Source organism: Drosophila simulans, chromosome 2L (genome assembly GCF_016746395.2).
Source record: "Drosophila simulans strain w501 chromosome 2L, Prin_Dsim_3.1, whole genome shotgun sequence".
In the NCBI taxonomy this organism is placed as follows: Eukaryota; Metazoa; Arthropoda; class Insecta; order Diptera; family Drosophilidae; genus Drosophila; species Drosophila simulans.
Window position 1 is genome coordinate 2,935,478 of NC_052520.2, and position 15,344 is coordinate 2,950,821.

General features: G+C 45.7%; 1 protein-coding gene across 1 annotated transcript; it reads left to right on the top strand.

Annotated features, from left to right (window-relative positions):
* The first annotated feature begins 6,087 nt into the window (after nucleotides 1–6,087).
* LOC6730794 (AF4/FMR2 family member lilli) lies at nucleotides 6,088–15,325 on the top strand. Its single transcript, XM_039294994.2, has 10 exons — nucleotides 6,088–6,835; nucleotides 7,706–8,432; nucleotides 8,496–8,917; nucleotides 8,976–9,032; nucleotides 9,093–11,996; nucleotides 12,072–12,263; nucleotides 12,351–12,437; nucleotides 12,521–12,686; nucleotides 12,757–12,907; nucleotides 12,977–15,325. Exons 1-10 carry the CDS (start codon nucleotides 6,669–6,671, stop codon nucleotides 13,111–13,113), a joined length of 5,010 nt encoding a protein of 1,669 aa, XP_039150928.1. The 5' UTR covers nucleotides 6,088–6,668; the 3' UTR covers nucleotides 13,114–15,325.
* Nucleotides 15,326–15,344: the final 19 nt, after the last annotated feature.

The following is a 15,344-nucleotide window of genomic DNA, read 5'->3' on the forward strand; positions in this document are numbered from 1 at the left end:
TACAAAAAAAAAAAAAAAAAAAGTGGTGGCAAGGGTTTTTGTTGCACGGACTGCTGTTGTTTTTCCCCTCGCCGGTTTTGTACTTCTTGCAACAATGCAATTTCAATTTAAACTGTTATTATTTTGTACATTTCACTTGAACAATTTCTCTGATTTGTTTTTGTTTTAGCCGGCACAGCTGTGCCCGCCCGTCGCTCGAATGGGCATTATTGTGATCCAATGAACGTGCCGGCTTATTGGAAATCGTTCTGACCATGTATTGATGTTTTTTCCCTTTGCCCTGAAATTCATAGAGCCCCCGATATATATTTTCCCAAAAGACCAGAGACCAGTTTGCATCTCAGTTGCATTTAAGCTTGGCAAAAATTTCCGTTTAAACGCTGGAAAATAGCTGACATTGATTAGGACTTCGATGGAACTGCTACGCATTACATAATAAATAGATTAAAAAGCAGCAGTTCGACATGATTACTATATAAGTACATACTGCGCACTACATCTTCCAGGGATTGGGCGTGGAAATACCTTAGGTTAACCACAGGATGCGCACACTACGCCCACTCCCTAGGCCATTGCTAGCACCTGTGGATGTGGGATTTGTGTGACCCTGCGTTTAAAGTTATCTTCATTTCCAAAGCCTGGCAATTTGAGGCACTTGATTCAGTGCAGTGGCCTGGCCACACGACCAGTGCAATTTCGCTAAGAGATCCGCTGGGAGAAGGGAGAGCATGGCCAGCGGGCACAAAGGATTAGGAGGAACACGGAGGAAATTGCAGCAAATGTTATGCCATTTTATTAATGGAATTTTTATGTTGCACATCCTTCTTGCTCGGAATCTCAACGCTCTCACTTTAAGCGCCGAAATTTGTTTGCCCCCAAAAAAGGATGCTATGCGGACACAAAAGGCGGTAATGATTGCGCTTTGTTCCCGACTACTTCATTATCCTCCTCGCTGGCCAGTTCTACGGCAACAGGACTCTATAACCTACATCAATTTAAGTTAAATCCCGAAAACTATTATCATTTTAATCAAATCAAATCGTCGGACAGCGAACGCAACAACAGCAAGCACAGCAAATCCAAGTTGTGTGGAAAACGATGAAAAGCCGTGGAAAACCCAGGCTGAAGGGTGGAAGGAAAATGCGATAGAACTTCTTCTGGGTGAATAGGGGGAAAAAAAGGTAGAAGAAACATTCAAGGTAAATGGAAAACGCGAAATACCCTTTCTCTTATTCAAAGCACCTATGGCATTTGAGCACTAAATTATTTGTTGCTTAACTATTGTAAATATTTAAGTACATACGCAAAGTTCCAAATTGTCAGGCTTTTAAGGATGGGGAATAGAATTAATAAACATGGACTGAAATGGAGCAGCCCAGCTAAAATGACCAAGGATGCCGGAGTAGGGCAGCAATTTCTAGGGGAAAACTCTGACAGGACCCAGCTACGCGGAAGAGGAGGCGGCTCGAACTAGGACGACGACGACGTCTCGTTAAAAGCCAACGCCAGGTGGGAACAAAAAACGATAAAGGAGAAGGAGGCGATGGTAGCTGCTGAACGCATTGCAGTTTTTTAGACCCTCCTCGTCGTACGGTAGCATACTTTATGGCGGCGTCGCCGTTAATGAAGCAGGAAATATGCGTCAGCATCAATATGAAGCCAGGCTGTTTGTGTTCCAAAGCCGTTCCCGGACTTGCAACGGACAAGTCAAGGTGGTGTCCGGACCGAGCAGATAATCGCTGCATGTGCAGATAATAGTCCTCTCTATGTATATATAGCCATGAAAACTGATCCAAGTTGACAGGAGTGAAGGCATCCCGAGCAACCCACTCACCTGTCAAATGCGTGTTCATATCAAATTGATTGGAAAGTGCTGGCGACCCAAAAAAAAAAGTAGGCAATTCAACACTCTCAGCTCAAACGGGGCTAATTGAAAGACAAATGGTCGGTAAAATAATATGCAGAAATTCAATTGTTGCCAATTGTTAACAGTGGGTTAAAGCCATCAATTGAACGATAGAAACTAGTGTGTAAGATGCACAAAAGTGAATTGAAGTGCATTTTATTTTACAACACTTAATTCGATTATAAAGCAGGTTTTTAATTTCTATCTAATTTACAATTTGCAACTAACAGATTGATTTTGCACTCGACCGAAAGCTAAACGGCTCAAATTAATTAAATAAATAAATTTGCAAGCACAGGACGCGAACACAAGGTATCTGCTTCGTGCTTAAGGATATAAATTAACCCACCTAAGCCGTTTGAATTCGAGTTTGAGGCGCTTTGCTGAAAGAAAGTTTAATGACTGCCATAAAATTTGTTGACTCTGCTTGCACGGACAGACAGACGAAAGTACTGTGCGCGCTGCCATCCGAAGGATGTTTGTTGTGGGAAATGGCGGGAAAGTGGGCTGGCTGGCAGCAGGACACACGGCGAGCTGGCCATGGTCGTTAGTCTATGGCGCCCATTTGATAATAAATCCTGTCCAGCGCACACACACACTCCCAGCTAAAAGGACCTGGCTTTGTTTATGCACTGGCCAACAAAATGGGGATAATTCAACCACCCCGACTCACACAAACTTACTCCGAACTGCCGCATACCCTTGTCAAAGGTATTCCAATTCGGTTGGACATTTTCCAATGAAAAACTTAATTTTAACCAAAAAAAGTCTGATAAAATGCGAATTCTTTATCACTTCAACTATGCTCCATATTAATAATGTCATGTGCTAGATAATAAAGTAAGAGGTATTCCGTGCTTCGATCAATCTATCTATGGAGCAGGTCTCCACCTCGATTGCTTTCTTATTCCTTTTTCACCTCTCCAGTTGGCGGCTTAGCGCGGCGTCTCTGCTTGTAGTTTCCATTGGGGAGTTAAGTAGACTTTTGTGTTATAAATTAGGCGTGCCGATGTGTGTGCAGTGACTGCCTTTTGCCCTCCCAGCCGCACATCCTTGTCCACATCCTGGGCCGACCTGGCCACCACTCTATCCCGGCGTCATCATCTTGTGCTGTATCTCCACCTCCCCCCACCCCCTGTATTGCCTGGCTGGCTGGTAGTTAGTCTAAATATGCATATGAATATGAAATTAGTCGCATGTGTTCGCTCGCTTCTGACTTGGTCTTCAGCCTGCCAGCCAGCCTGCTTTTATCCTGCGCCCGTCGTCCTGCCGCTGCCACTGCCCCCTTGCATTGAATTGAATTTTCTATGCCAAGAGCCAGCCTGTGTCTTGTGTCGTGGTGTCCTGGGCCTTCTCTCTCTCACTCTCTGTTGGCAAAAAGGAATGCCATGCGTAATTTAATGTTTGTGCATGCTGTTAAATGATTCACGAGGAGCAGGCTGCAGCAGCCGTGAATGAAGTGAACCTGATTGCCATTAGGGCTCATCAAAACGAAACCCAAACGAAAACTATTCTTGTGCAGTGCAGTGCACACTTTTGCTTTCCTCGGCAGTCTATCATCAAGGAATGGATCTTGGAGGAATATCGTTGTGGATAGGAAGATAAAACAATGGAACACAATAAGGCATTTAGCAATGCTGTTTCCAATAGCTTAAAAGTAACTTAACTTGTAACTTCAACTTTTGCTTACAACACAGACGCATTTGGTTTTTGTTATTTTGGCAACACATCCCCGAAAGCGATTTAAATGTTAATAGAGCAGCGAACCCACTGGAAAACGGCAAACAAATAAGAATTTATAACGTCGCGAATTGTGCTAAACTTTGCTGGGCAAAATGGAAGTGCCATCGAGGAGTTGGGCACTCTTTCCCCAAACATATTTGCATAAAATTCATAACATATGCCCCAACACAAGCGCCAGAGGTGCTATCCTGTGTGCGAACTGTGTCTGCACTGAGCGAAAAACTATAAGTGATATAGGAAATTGCAGTTTTTATTGCTATCAATGATGAGATAGGATTACCCTATAAGTGAATCTGCAAGATGAACGAAGAAACCATTTTGAAACTACGTTCTACGATTATTATCTATAAGTAAATCTACAAGATAACTTAGGAATCTTAGTTAGATTTTCCTCCGTGTTTCTTCATTTTGAGCTGGAGTGTTTTTCGCATTACTGCAGCGTGGAGTTGCGAAGGAAAAGCTCAATGAAACAGCAGCAGTGGCTCTACACGATGGAAAACCCAATAGAGAGAAATCTATGGAAACAAATTTCATTTCTCATTGAAAGTTGGAGTCAGCAATTCGCAGGGAAATGAAAGTTTTAAGCGTTAAAGAATTTAAACTGACTTGATCTAGATTTAATATAACAGATAACAGAGGTAACCATAGTCAAATACTACCCGTGTATGTTCGCAATCAGATTACCAAGTGGGGCGTACTATTTGAATAGACTGTGAAAATTATTTATAAACCAATGGAATTGCAATCCCCAGGCTAGAGCAAAAGTCAAAATGCAAATAAAACACAAACACAACGAGCCCAAACAAACGCACACAGAAACAGAAAAGGACAAATTATAGTAGCTTTAGATTAAATGGGCGCACATTAAAGCAGCCGCACAGGATTGGGATTGGGTTTGGGTTTGGACGGTTTGAGTTCCAGTGGTTTTTGGACATACATACATACTTATATATGGCCATACATATAAATTAAGCAATAGCCAGAACCCGAAGAGGCGGCCCAGAAAGTTTGTCAAGCTTCTCCACTGGCCGACTCGTCGTCTTCCATTTATTTTCGGTGACGTGCATAAACTATTTGCAAGCACTGTTGCTGGCGGTTGGGGGCAGGGAAAGTTCCTGCGAAATAAAATAATTAAATGTTTGTCTCTCTGGCTGCGCCGCCACTCCTTCAGTTGAGATGTTAACAAAATTTATAAGACAAATAAATTGTAGCAGCCAGAGCACAAAAAACCGAATGCCCAAAAGCCAGCAGATTTGTGACTGCACACATTCTGTCCCTTTTTTTCCGACCGAGAAAAAGGGGGGGAAATGGGGAAAATGGGGGAAAGGGGTAAAAGGGTCGGCGTGGTGCGTCTGTCGCTTGTGACCAGAAAATTAATTTAACTGACACGTTTTTCATTCATAAATAAAAAGTACACTTTGTCCCACAAAAAAGACAAATTCGTAGAATGGTAGAATGGACCGTAAATAGAAATGCATAAAAAATATGTCCAATCTACTGAAAGCTGTTGAGCCATTTTACACGCATAATAATAATGATTTTAAGCTCAGCCCAGGATTGACATAAGTTACTAAAGCATTCAAAGAGTTTCAAGAAACCGTTTGGTGAAATTCAAATTTAAGCATCTTTTTCCGACTGAAGCGCCACCTAGTAGTCAGTGTGGTTCAAGTTGCAAATTTTCCATGAGAATACGCCCAAAAGGACATCGTTGTCCTCTGCCATTCTCGGCTCGAGTGAATCTAAGCGCTGCACTCCAAGCCAAGCCAAGCAGATGCCGCAGCTCCAGCTCCTCGGTTCCTCAGATCTCGGCTTCCAGTTCTTGTGGCAAGTTCTCCAAATGACGACAGCAACTGAGGCAGTGAACACTGCGTACTAAGGACACGGAATGTGACGCTCCTTGTCCATAATCCACGCTGCCACATGTGGGTGGGTTTGGGTGTTTGGGTTTCCGTTTGCATAATGAGAAGCCGACTGACATTCACTGCTGCCTGATACACGTACTTATGGGTGAACCTGCTTGTTTTCAGGAGCGCCAGGAGTAAGTCAAGTTGTCATAAAACAACGAATTACACACGATTTTAATTTTAATGTCTTTATATCCCATTAAAAAATATACATTTTCAATCAAATTTGACACGCTGTTAAGGTCCACCCTAATGCACGTGCGTAGGTTTCTTTGTGGCGATGGAATCCATTCGGCTTTAGTAGTAAGAACCGTAATAAGTAAAACTTTCAAAGCAATAAAAAAATTCAATGAAAAAGTTATACCAATCTATAATTGCATAAGTTATCATTATAATATATAAATACTATTTTAAGCTACGTTTTTATGTTACAGGGTATAGAGAGGTCGGTGCTCTCTTTCTTAATTTTAAGCTCAAGCGCTCTGAGAAGTAGGCAACTAATTTCACATTATCTCTCTTCTGTTTTTCTTTCAGGTACTGCAACTTTATTTTCCCCTACTCACACACACACAAACACACACACTCTCTTTAGCAACGTACTCAAGCAATAAAAGACTATAGAAGATACGAGATCAAAAGCCCCAACAAACAAATCAAATTCAGCATTTACGAGAAAAGTCTGCGTATAGGAAAAAATATAACCGGGAATACAAACAAACAGAAAGGCAACTTCGACAGTGCTTGTCAAACTGCAGAATTCCAAAATGTTGCAAGCGCAAAAACAAAAGCACATCAAGAGAAGCAACAACAACGATAACAACTGCAATTGCGATTACAACAGCCACAATAATAACAACCACAACAAAGCGACGTTTCAACGTCGCAAAATTACAACGATAACATAAGCGAGCAATCGAGCGAGATAGATATAAAAGCGAGTGGGAAAGAGAGGAGAAGCCTAGTTGCACAGCTCCCCATCCTCTTCCATTCTATCCTTTCCCCCTCCCATCCTCAGCCTCTTCCCTTTGGCTGTGTGCGTGTGTCTGTCTGACTGTCTGTGTGTGCTCTCTCAGCTGAGGATAATTTAATTATTTTATTTGTACTAAGCGCGCGTTATGGCACAGCAGCAGCAACAACAACTGCAGCAACAACAGCAACACCACACCAGCAGCATCAACAACAACAACAGCATTCTTCTCCTTCAGCAACAACAGCCCCAACAACAGCAACAACTAGATCAACTACAGCAATACAATAACAATTTGTATAGCCAAAATTATAAGTAAGTTTTAGAGTCACTGCACTCTATCTCTGTTACTGCCTGTGTTTGTCTCCGTCTCCGTCTGTCTCCCTCTTTGTCGCTCCTCATATGTGTACATACCTATACGATATATTTGTTGCGTTCTCAAGCATGTCTGCACTACTACCACTACTAAACCTTAAAAACCGGCCAAAATCAAATGCAAACATTTGCACAATTCTAACGCCCCCGCTGACCCCGCAAAAAAAAACGTGGTAAAAACAACAAGCTTCCTTATGGCCATCAAACTGTGCTTGCGTGTGTGCATGTCTAACCGTTGACACCTATCGCATGCTTGTCAAACTGTTGGCACCTAACAACACCCATGTCCACAAGGTTGGGTCAAATATTGACAAACGAACAGCGTTTAAGAAAGGGGCGACAACGTTTCCCAGCTGAAAAGGAGAAGTGGGAAGATGTTATGCACCATGAAGTGCATGATTTCTTTTGGAATGCATCCTAAGGGAAATGAATATTTTTTTACTTCTAATCTGCATTATAAATGTATCTACTTTCTCTGTAAAAGGTATCTGAAGAAAATAAACATAAAAGGCTATACTAACAAAGTGTTTGTTGGGTAAAAGCGATTTATGTTTTTGCTCGCTTAGACAACCAAAAAGTGAAGCATGCAATGCATGACAAAAGGTTTGTTCTGGACGGAAAATTGGAAAATGCCAGCTGTTTGTTGTTGTTGTACTACCTGTGATGTTTGTTTGCTGTTCTAATTTATGTTGCTACTGTCTCTGCCACACGAAATAATCGCTTAAACCAGTACAAAGAATATAGACCAACATTAAAGACCGAAAGTCAAAGTTTAGGCATTTTACTATATACTTTTCGTCCTTTTTGCAGCATGGAGGAGTACGAACGGCGAAAAAGACGTGAGCGTGAGAAAATCGAGCGGCAACAAGGCATACAGATTGACGATCGGGAGACTAGTCTATTCGGTGAGCCGCGGCGGCTGACCGAGGGAGATGCGGAGATCACCGCCGCCCTGGGCGAGTTCTTCGAGGCGCGGGAGTACATCAACAAACAGACTGTGGGGATCAGCCGGAGTGCGCCCGGCTCCGGCAATCCGCGCCTGCAGCCCAATCTGGCGCCGCAAGGCAAATCCCTGGGGCATTCACCCTCCTCCGCCTCCTCAGCAGCTGGGCCCACTGCCGCGTCCGCGACCACTTCGCTGCCCGGCCAGCAACAGCACTACCAGCAACAGCAGCGACCGCCAACGTATGTGAAGCAGGCGGACAATAAGCCGCCGTACAATGGTCGCGGCGGCTATCCTGGGCAGCCCATGAAGAACGACATTCCGTCGAGTAGTGGCATGGCCCCGCCCCGCGGCCCGCCCAGAACCAGTTCCAGTAACAGCAACTCGTCCAGCGCCACAAACAATGCCAGCAGCGGCGGAGTCCCGGCCAGCACACCGCTGGGGCCACCCCTGTCCACCCAGATGCCGAATGGGCGAGAGAAGTCCTTTCTTGGGCCTCCGGCTCCGGCGCTGCACAACGGCACCGGCGGACGCTTTGTGCCGCCAGCGGCCAGTAAGCGACCTGGAGTGGGCCAACAGCCGCCACCACCGGAGGTAATCATTACTTAACGTGCATTTGGATTTTTTTCTAAATCACGATTTCTTTTAACCTTGCAGAAGGATGTCAACAAAATTATCAGCGACATAGCAAATATCTTCACGGTGCAGCCACTCACATTGATAGCGGCGACGCCACATGCGCCAACGCGCGAGAACTACAACCTGCTGGCGCCCAATAGACAAAAGTATGCGATGGACATACCCAGCTCGCCACCCTCCGCGGAACCCTCATCGCTGATGACGCCACTTTTTGCGCCCATTGCCTCGCCCATCGCCCCGTTGGTGACAACACCGCCACAGGCTAGCCAAATGCCTCTGGGCGGAGCAACAAGTGGGACGATACTAGCGGGAGAGGCTCTGGCACCCCTGCACCAACTGCCACCCACTCCGCCCAAAGCAGCTTCCGGAGTCACGTCGCCGGGACCGGTCAAGCCGCTCAAAACGGAAAAGAATCACTCGCTAGAGAAGCAAGACTCGTGGTATGTATACCTACAACCTTGGCCATTCAAATTGTTCATACCTTGTTCACATTTTTAGCCTGGAGAACGACCTGGAGCTGTCCGAGTCGGAGGATGAGCAGCGCAAGAAGGAGGGGTAAGTCGTGCGGCTGTGCTCATTGAAACCCAATAGGCTAAGTAACACTTTTCTTTATAGGCGATCGGCTGGAAACAGCAGCAATAGTTCCGAGTCCGATTCCAGTGAGTCGGGCAGCGAGTCGAGCAGCAAGAACGATCTGCAGCACCATCCAAACCACCAGCAGCACCATCACCAACTGCAGCAGCAGCAGCAGCAGGCGTCCATGCAGCAGCAGCAAGTCCTCCAGCAACAGCATCGGCCCCAACCACTGACGTCCAACGGGGCCCAGAACAAGAAGTTTAGGCATGAGATCATTGCCCGTGGCAGTAATACCATTACGGGACTCCTCAGCTCCAGTGGATTCGGGAGCGGAGGTAGTGTGGGACCAGCCGGTGTGAACTCCAATGCAGTCGTGGGCGCAGGAAGTGGATCGGGCGGCACGTTAAGCAGTGGAGGCAGCTCATCGAACAAGACGCCCTCGCCAACGGAAAGCAACAAGTGGAATCTGAGTCGCTTTTTCCACAAGCCCGCAAATCAGACAAATTCCGAAAGCGTCTCGCCCGGCAATGTAAGCATGAAGGTGCCGGGCATCCTGCCAGGCGGAGCCCAAATCATACCCGAGTCCATTGATGTGACAACGGCCATTGTCAAGAACGAGAAGATCCACGACGATCACATGGCCATGGAGGAGGGTGAGGAGGAGGATGACGACGATGAGCAACAACTGCGCTATGGTAGCGGACTGAGTGTCACACCGGTGGCGGTGAAAAAGGAGGCCATTGACGCTGTATCGGAGATGGCTCTTGGAGCGATACCAAAAACACAAATCAAACGTGAGTCGGCGGAGACTTTGCTTTCAGCTCGGCTCTCGGATTCTGGGACCAGTGTCAGTGGCAGTTCATCGAGCAGCAGCAGTAGCTCCGACAGTGCGGTTGGCGGCGACGTGGTTCCCATGCCAGGTCCTGGAGAAACCCTTCTGCTTCCGGGCGTACCGGCCACAACTGTTATGCGAGTGCAACCGACGCAGTCACAAAAGGCACCGCCGAGCAACAGCGTCACGCTGACGCCGATTCTCCCGCTGCCCACGTCGCCAAAACAGCGTCAAAAGAAGCCGCGAAAGAAGAAGGCGGTTACAAGTGCCCCCATTCTGGACTCAAGCGACGACGATGAGCCGCCGCCCAAGCATCCAGGTCTGGATCACACAGCTGTTTCAGTTCAAACGCAGCCAGCTACGGATACGGTGAAAAAGGGACGCGGACGACCCAGGAAGCAGCAGCAGAGCGGCGGCAGTGGTAACCTCAGTAGTGCGTCAGCCGGCAGCAGCTCCCAAACCAAGGGTCCCACGTTGACCGCTGCCAAAAAGCCTCTCGCCAAGACACCGCTGGCCATGAGCAGGGCGAGGAAGCGCGAACATTCCAGCCAGAGCAGCTCCAACGGCAACACGCCCACCAAAAAGGTGGCCACGCCCCAGCTGGTCGCCGCTCCCCTGAAACCGACCAGTGTCACTGCTGGCAGTAGCAGCTCCGACGAGGACAGCTCCTCAAGCGCCGAATCCAGTTCGAAGTCGAGCAGCTCTTCGAGCAGCAGCGACGACACGGAAACCCAGAACACCAACTGCCGGATAGTCAAGCTGAACAAGACTGGCGCTGTGCAGAAGAAGGCGCTGCTGGGCAGCGGGAGCAGTTCACCAAGCAGCAGTGGCAGCGAGGCGGAAGATCAGACCACCAGGTCACAGGTTGGAAGTGGGCAGGCGCTGGCACAGCAGCTGCCGCCCTACAAACAGCTGCCGATCAGTCAGCATAGTCAGCACCTGAGCAGTTCCGACTGCTCCTCATCGAGTGGTGGCTGTACTGCTGTGTGCAGCAGCAGCAGCGGCGAGGAGGATGAGGGGCGGCGTGAAAAGGAGCGCGAAAGGAAGCCCAAGAGTGACAAGAATAAGATTAATACGCTGACGAGGATTTTTAATCCAAAGGAAGGCGGCGCCAAGAAACAGGGCCAGGTCGTTATCGTAGACCTGCAGGAGGAGCAACAACAGGGCAAGTTGGATGCGGCGGCACAGCCATCAGCCCCGCAGGCGCCATCTGCAGCACCTGCTGCCGTAATGGCGAAGCCCCGGATGACACCCACGCAGCAACAGCAGCTGGGAGCCGGACTGGCCTCGCCAGCGAGGACAACAACGCCACATCTAACCTCCTTGATATGCAAGATCGATCTAAGCAAGCTTTCGCGAGAGCGCATTATGCGACTCAAGAAACTAACACCCGCCCAGCAGAATGGCCATCTGACGCCCAAGGATCAGGCGACGAATGCGGGTTATGTGCCCAATGGCTATGCCGGCGACACAAATCCCGCGGCGAAGGTAAAGCACGAGCATCCGGTGAAACCGGAGCCCGAGCTGGACGCCGGCTACGAGGCCAAATTCAAGCCCGGCAATGTCAAGCAGGAGTTCCAGCTGAAGCAGGAACGAGATCGGGACAGGGAGCGAGAACGGGAGCGGGAACGAGAACGTGAGCGGGATCGTGAGCGGGAACAACCTCCTGGGCGTCGGCGGAAACGCAGCTCCAGTTCCAGCTCCAGTCCGTACAAGGAGAAGAAGCGGAAAAAGGAGAAGGCCGACCAGCTACAGATGGGCAAGGAACTGTTGCCAGTGCCCGTGCTTCTGCCCTCTAACAACCACGAGCGAATGCCCAACCATGATCGATTGTCTTACGACAAGCTGCAGTTGCTTCACGAGGACGCTGCCGCCGTCATTGGCGATGTGTCCGCTCCAAATGGCAGTCCCACCAAAAAGCTGCTGGCCATGTCACCTCTACCGCCTCCGCCAACCGTCACCGTTGCGCCTGCCACCTGCAATGAGGCAGTGCAGACTACTCTGCCATCGGCAACGACAACCTCTGCAATAGCTCCTCCGGTGCCAGCCACAAGGCTCATATACCGCTCCTATTTCGATCGCGATGTGGAGCACCCCAGCGACGATCCCAGGTGATTATCAGCCAAGTCCCTTAATCATACTTGATACCTACAGATCTAATGTATGTGCTTTGTTCCATCTTCTAGAAAAAACAATCAGTTCCTGCAGGAGGCCATCAAAAGGAAGCATGCCGCCGACTCGGAGCGCGACACCTTCAACCAGGTGACATTGTACCTGGAGGCCGTTGTCTACTTCTTGCTGACCGCCGATGCCATGGAGCGCTGCAGCTCCGAACAGGCCACCAACACCATGTACAAGGATACCCTGTCGCTAATTAAGTGAGTAAAGTGTGCCAACGAATGTGCGCCCACGGAGACGGAAGTGGTCCGAGCAGCACTCAGCAATAACGTGCCATCAACTTGCAGGTTTATCTCCACAAAGTTTCGTCCCTACCAGCAGCAGTCAACGACCAACATTCAGCACGAAACGCACAACAAAGTGGCCATTCTCAGGTAGATCATTACAATTAGTAAAGTTTAAGTCCAAGTACACTTGCTAATGACGCTTTTCTTTTCTCCCCCATCTCGTCGAGCAGTTTGCGCTGCCAGTCGTTGATATCATTAAAGCTTTATAAGCTGAGAAGAAAGGATTGTCGGGCCATTATCAACAGCCTCACGGATTTCTTTCGCGTTGGCAGGGGGGACATTGCCAACGGCAACACGCCGTCCTCCATATCACCATCGAACTCGGTGGGCTCGCAGGTGAGTCTCTTAGGTGGCAGCTACTCATGTGCGGATTTAATTTATTCATTGTGCCTTTTCTCCGTTTCAGGGCTCCGGTTCGAATACGCCGCCAGGCAGAATAGTGCCTCCAGATATACACAATATGCTGTGCAAGCAGAATGAGTTTCTGAGCTATCTAAATAGTGCTCACGAGTTGTGGGATCAAGCCGATCGATTGGTGCGCACAGGCAATCATATAGGTGAGTTGTTTAGCCCTCCGCCCATCTGATATACAGGCATCTATTAATGATCAATGTCTCCACCATTAGATTTCATCCGAGAACTGGATCACGAGAACGGCCCGCTGACGCTGCATAGCACCATGCACGAGGTGTTCCGGTACGTGCAGGCGGGTCTCAAGACGCTCAGGGATGCCGTGTCGCATCCGACGCATCAGTCGCAGTAGCGACAGCGGCAATATCAACTGCAAACGCAACGGAAGCGTTGGCGAAGGCGAAGGCGGAGACGGAAGCACCACCAAACGTGTCTAAATGAAAGTCAGGCCAAATTAGCAACTATTATCTACTACAAGCTACTAATTTAGTTAGTCAAGATGAGGAGGAGTAACGAATGAAATGAAATCGAAACCAACAACCTTCCAACAGAACGATTGTAACCACAACAAAAACAACACAAAAATTTGATTTGTTAATACTTTATAATTTATATATGTATGTAATTGTATATGCACACCATTTACTTATTTCCTTATGCTCAATTTTCGATTGTTTTAAGGCATGTTAAGCTTTATATTTATGCCTAGTTTTAATTGATATTACCACAAAGAAAAACAAAAACACACATTAAAAGTTATATTAGCTCTACGTCTAGTCTGTAAGCTCAAAAACAAAACCCAACCAGCCCCCACCCACTTTTCCTGTTCCCCAAAAACATAAACATTTTAGTTGAATTTTGTTTTCGTATGCGTACAGTAAGGAAGATGAACGGCTTTTTAAATTGTTTAAGTTTTAGTTAATTTTACTTTGCAGCCTTGGTAAAGAAAAATGTTAGCAAATATAATTATACATATTATGGCATATAAAAAGAAAAGTTATAGTTATAATTCTTTATAATATTTCTATATGAATTATGTTTAACGCAACTATTTTATTAATTTTAAATTAATTCTTTAAAAGCAATCACAACACGTTTTTAGAACAAAATACATGAATGAAAACAATATATATTTATATTAATATATATTTCAAATATACACACGCAATTGTATTTCTCTTTTGGTTTTATTTCTTTCAACCCATCCCTCCATCCATCCATCAACCACCTCATCCACGGTCTCTCCCCAACACAATTCATAAATTCATAATGGGTGCCTCAAAACTCTCACACAGACGCAACAACTAATAGTGCATTAGTAGACTTAAACGAGTTAAAAATCAATCGAAATAGACTTGCCCTCGAAATAGTTATATAAGCTGTACATATAGCCGCCAGTATACAAGAAATATATTTTTAAATGCCAAAAAGTGAGCGCTGTAAACTACTTTAAGCCGACTTCAATCAGCAGAATTTGGAAGGAGCGGGGATTGGGATAGGATGGTACGATGGTACAATGGTACAATGGTACATTGGTACAATGGTAGGATTCTGGAATATATATATGGACAGAGATGAGCAGCCAGCATTTTCTTGTTGACTTTTATTTTGGCATGTACGAAATCGAAACTACGAAAATCAAAGCAAAAATGTAACGAAAAACAAAACGGAAAGCAAAACAAAGAAAGAATATTAAATTAATATTAGTAATGGTTCTGGGGAAACAAGGCATTCGCTCGCATTCGACAAATGAAACCGAAAACAAACATTTAAATTGTAGACAAATTTTAAGTTATCACTAAAATGACGAATGCCGATGGAGAATTTGCGCAACTTTATTGTACAGTGCAACTACATAAGTGTAATTATTATAAATTGGTACACATACATACATATGTATTGTTAATTATTAAAACGCTGTAAATAATACAATTACGTAGGCGGGAAGACACGGACACACACATGCATATAATTAAAGTAAGCATAATTACATGCCTAACTATAAATAACTATATATTGGTATATATAAAGATATATAATATATATATTTTTATATATATACACGATGAATTAAACTAAACAACGTAGAAATTATAGTTAAATTTTTTCGAAGTGACAAGGATTAACGTGCAGCAATAAGCAACCGACAAGAACAACAACCACAGCAACCACAACAACAAAAACAAACGAAACGCGCCTAGTAATAGTTAATAATTCTATTTTGTTAAGCGTTATTGTAGTGAAACGAAACAAAAGAAACAAAACAAAAACAAAACCGAACCGACAGATCGAACAGCAAAACCAACAGAATTAAGTTTTAAGCTGGACTTTGGAAGGTGGAAAGCGAGTAGAAAACCAAAATGAATGCAAAACATGTTGTTCATTGACAAAGCTAAGAAGTAAATATATATTTTGTACAAATATAATTAAATTCAGCCGCAGCTAAAACCAAGTACACTTATTAAAGTTTAAGCAACAACAGAACAACAACCAATTTAATATGCAATTACCGTAACAGTAGTTGATAAATCAAACGAATAAAACATCAAAAATTGTAACATTTACATAACTGCCTTTTGTGTC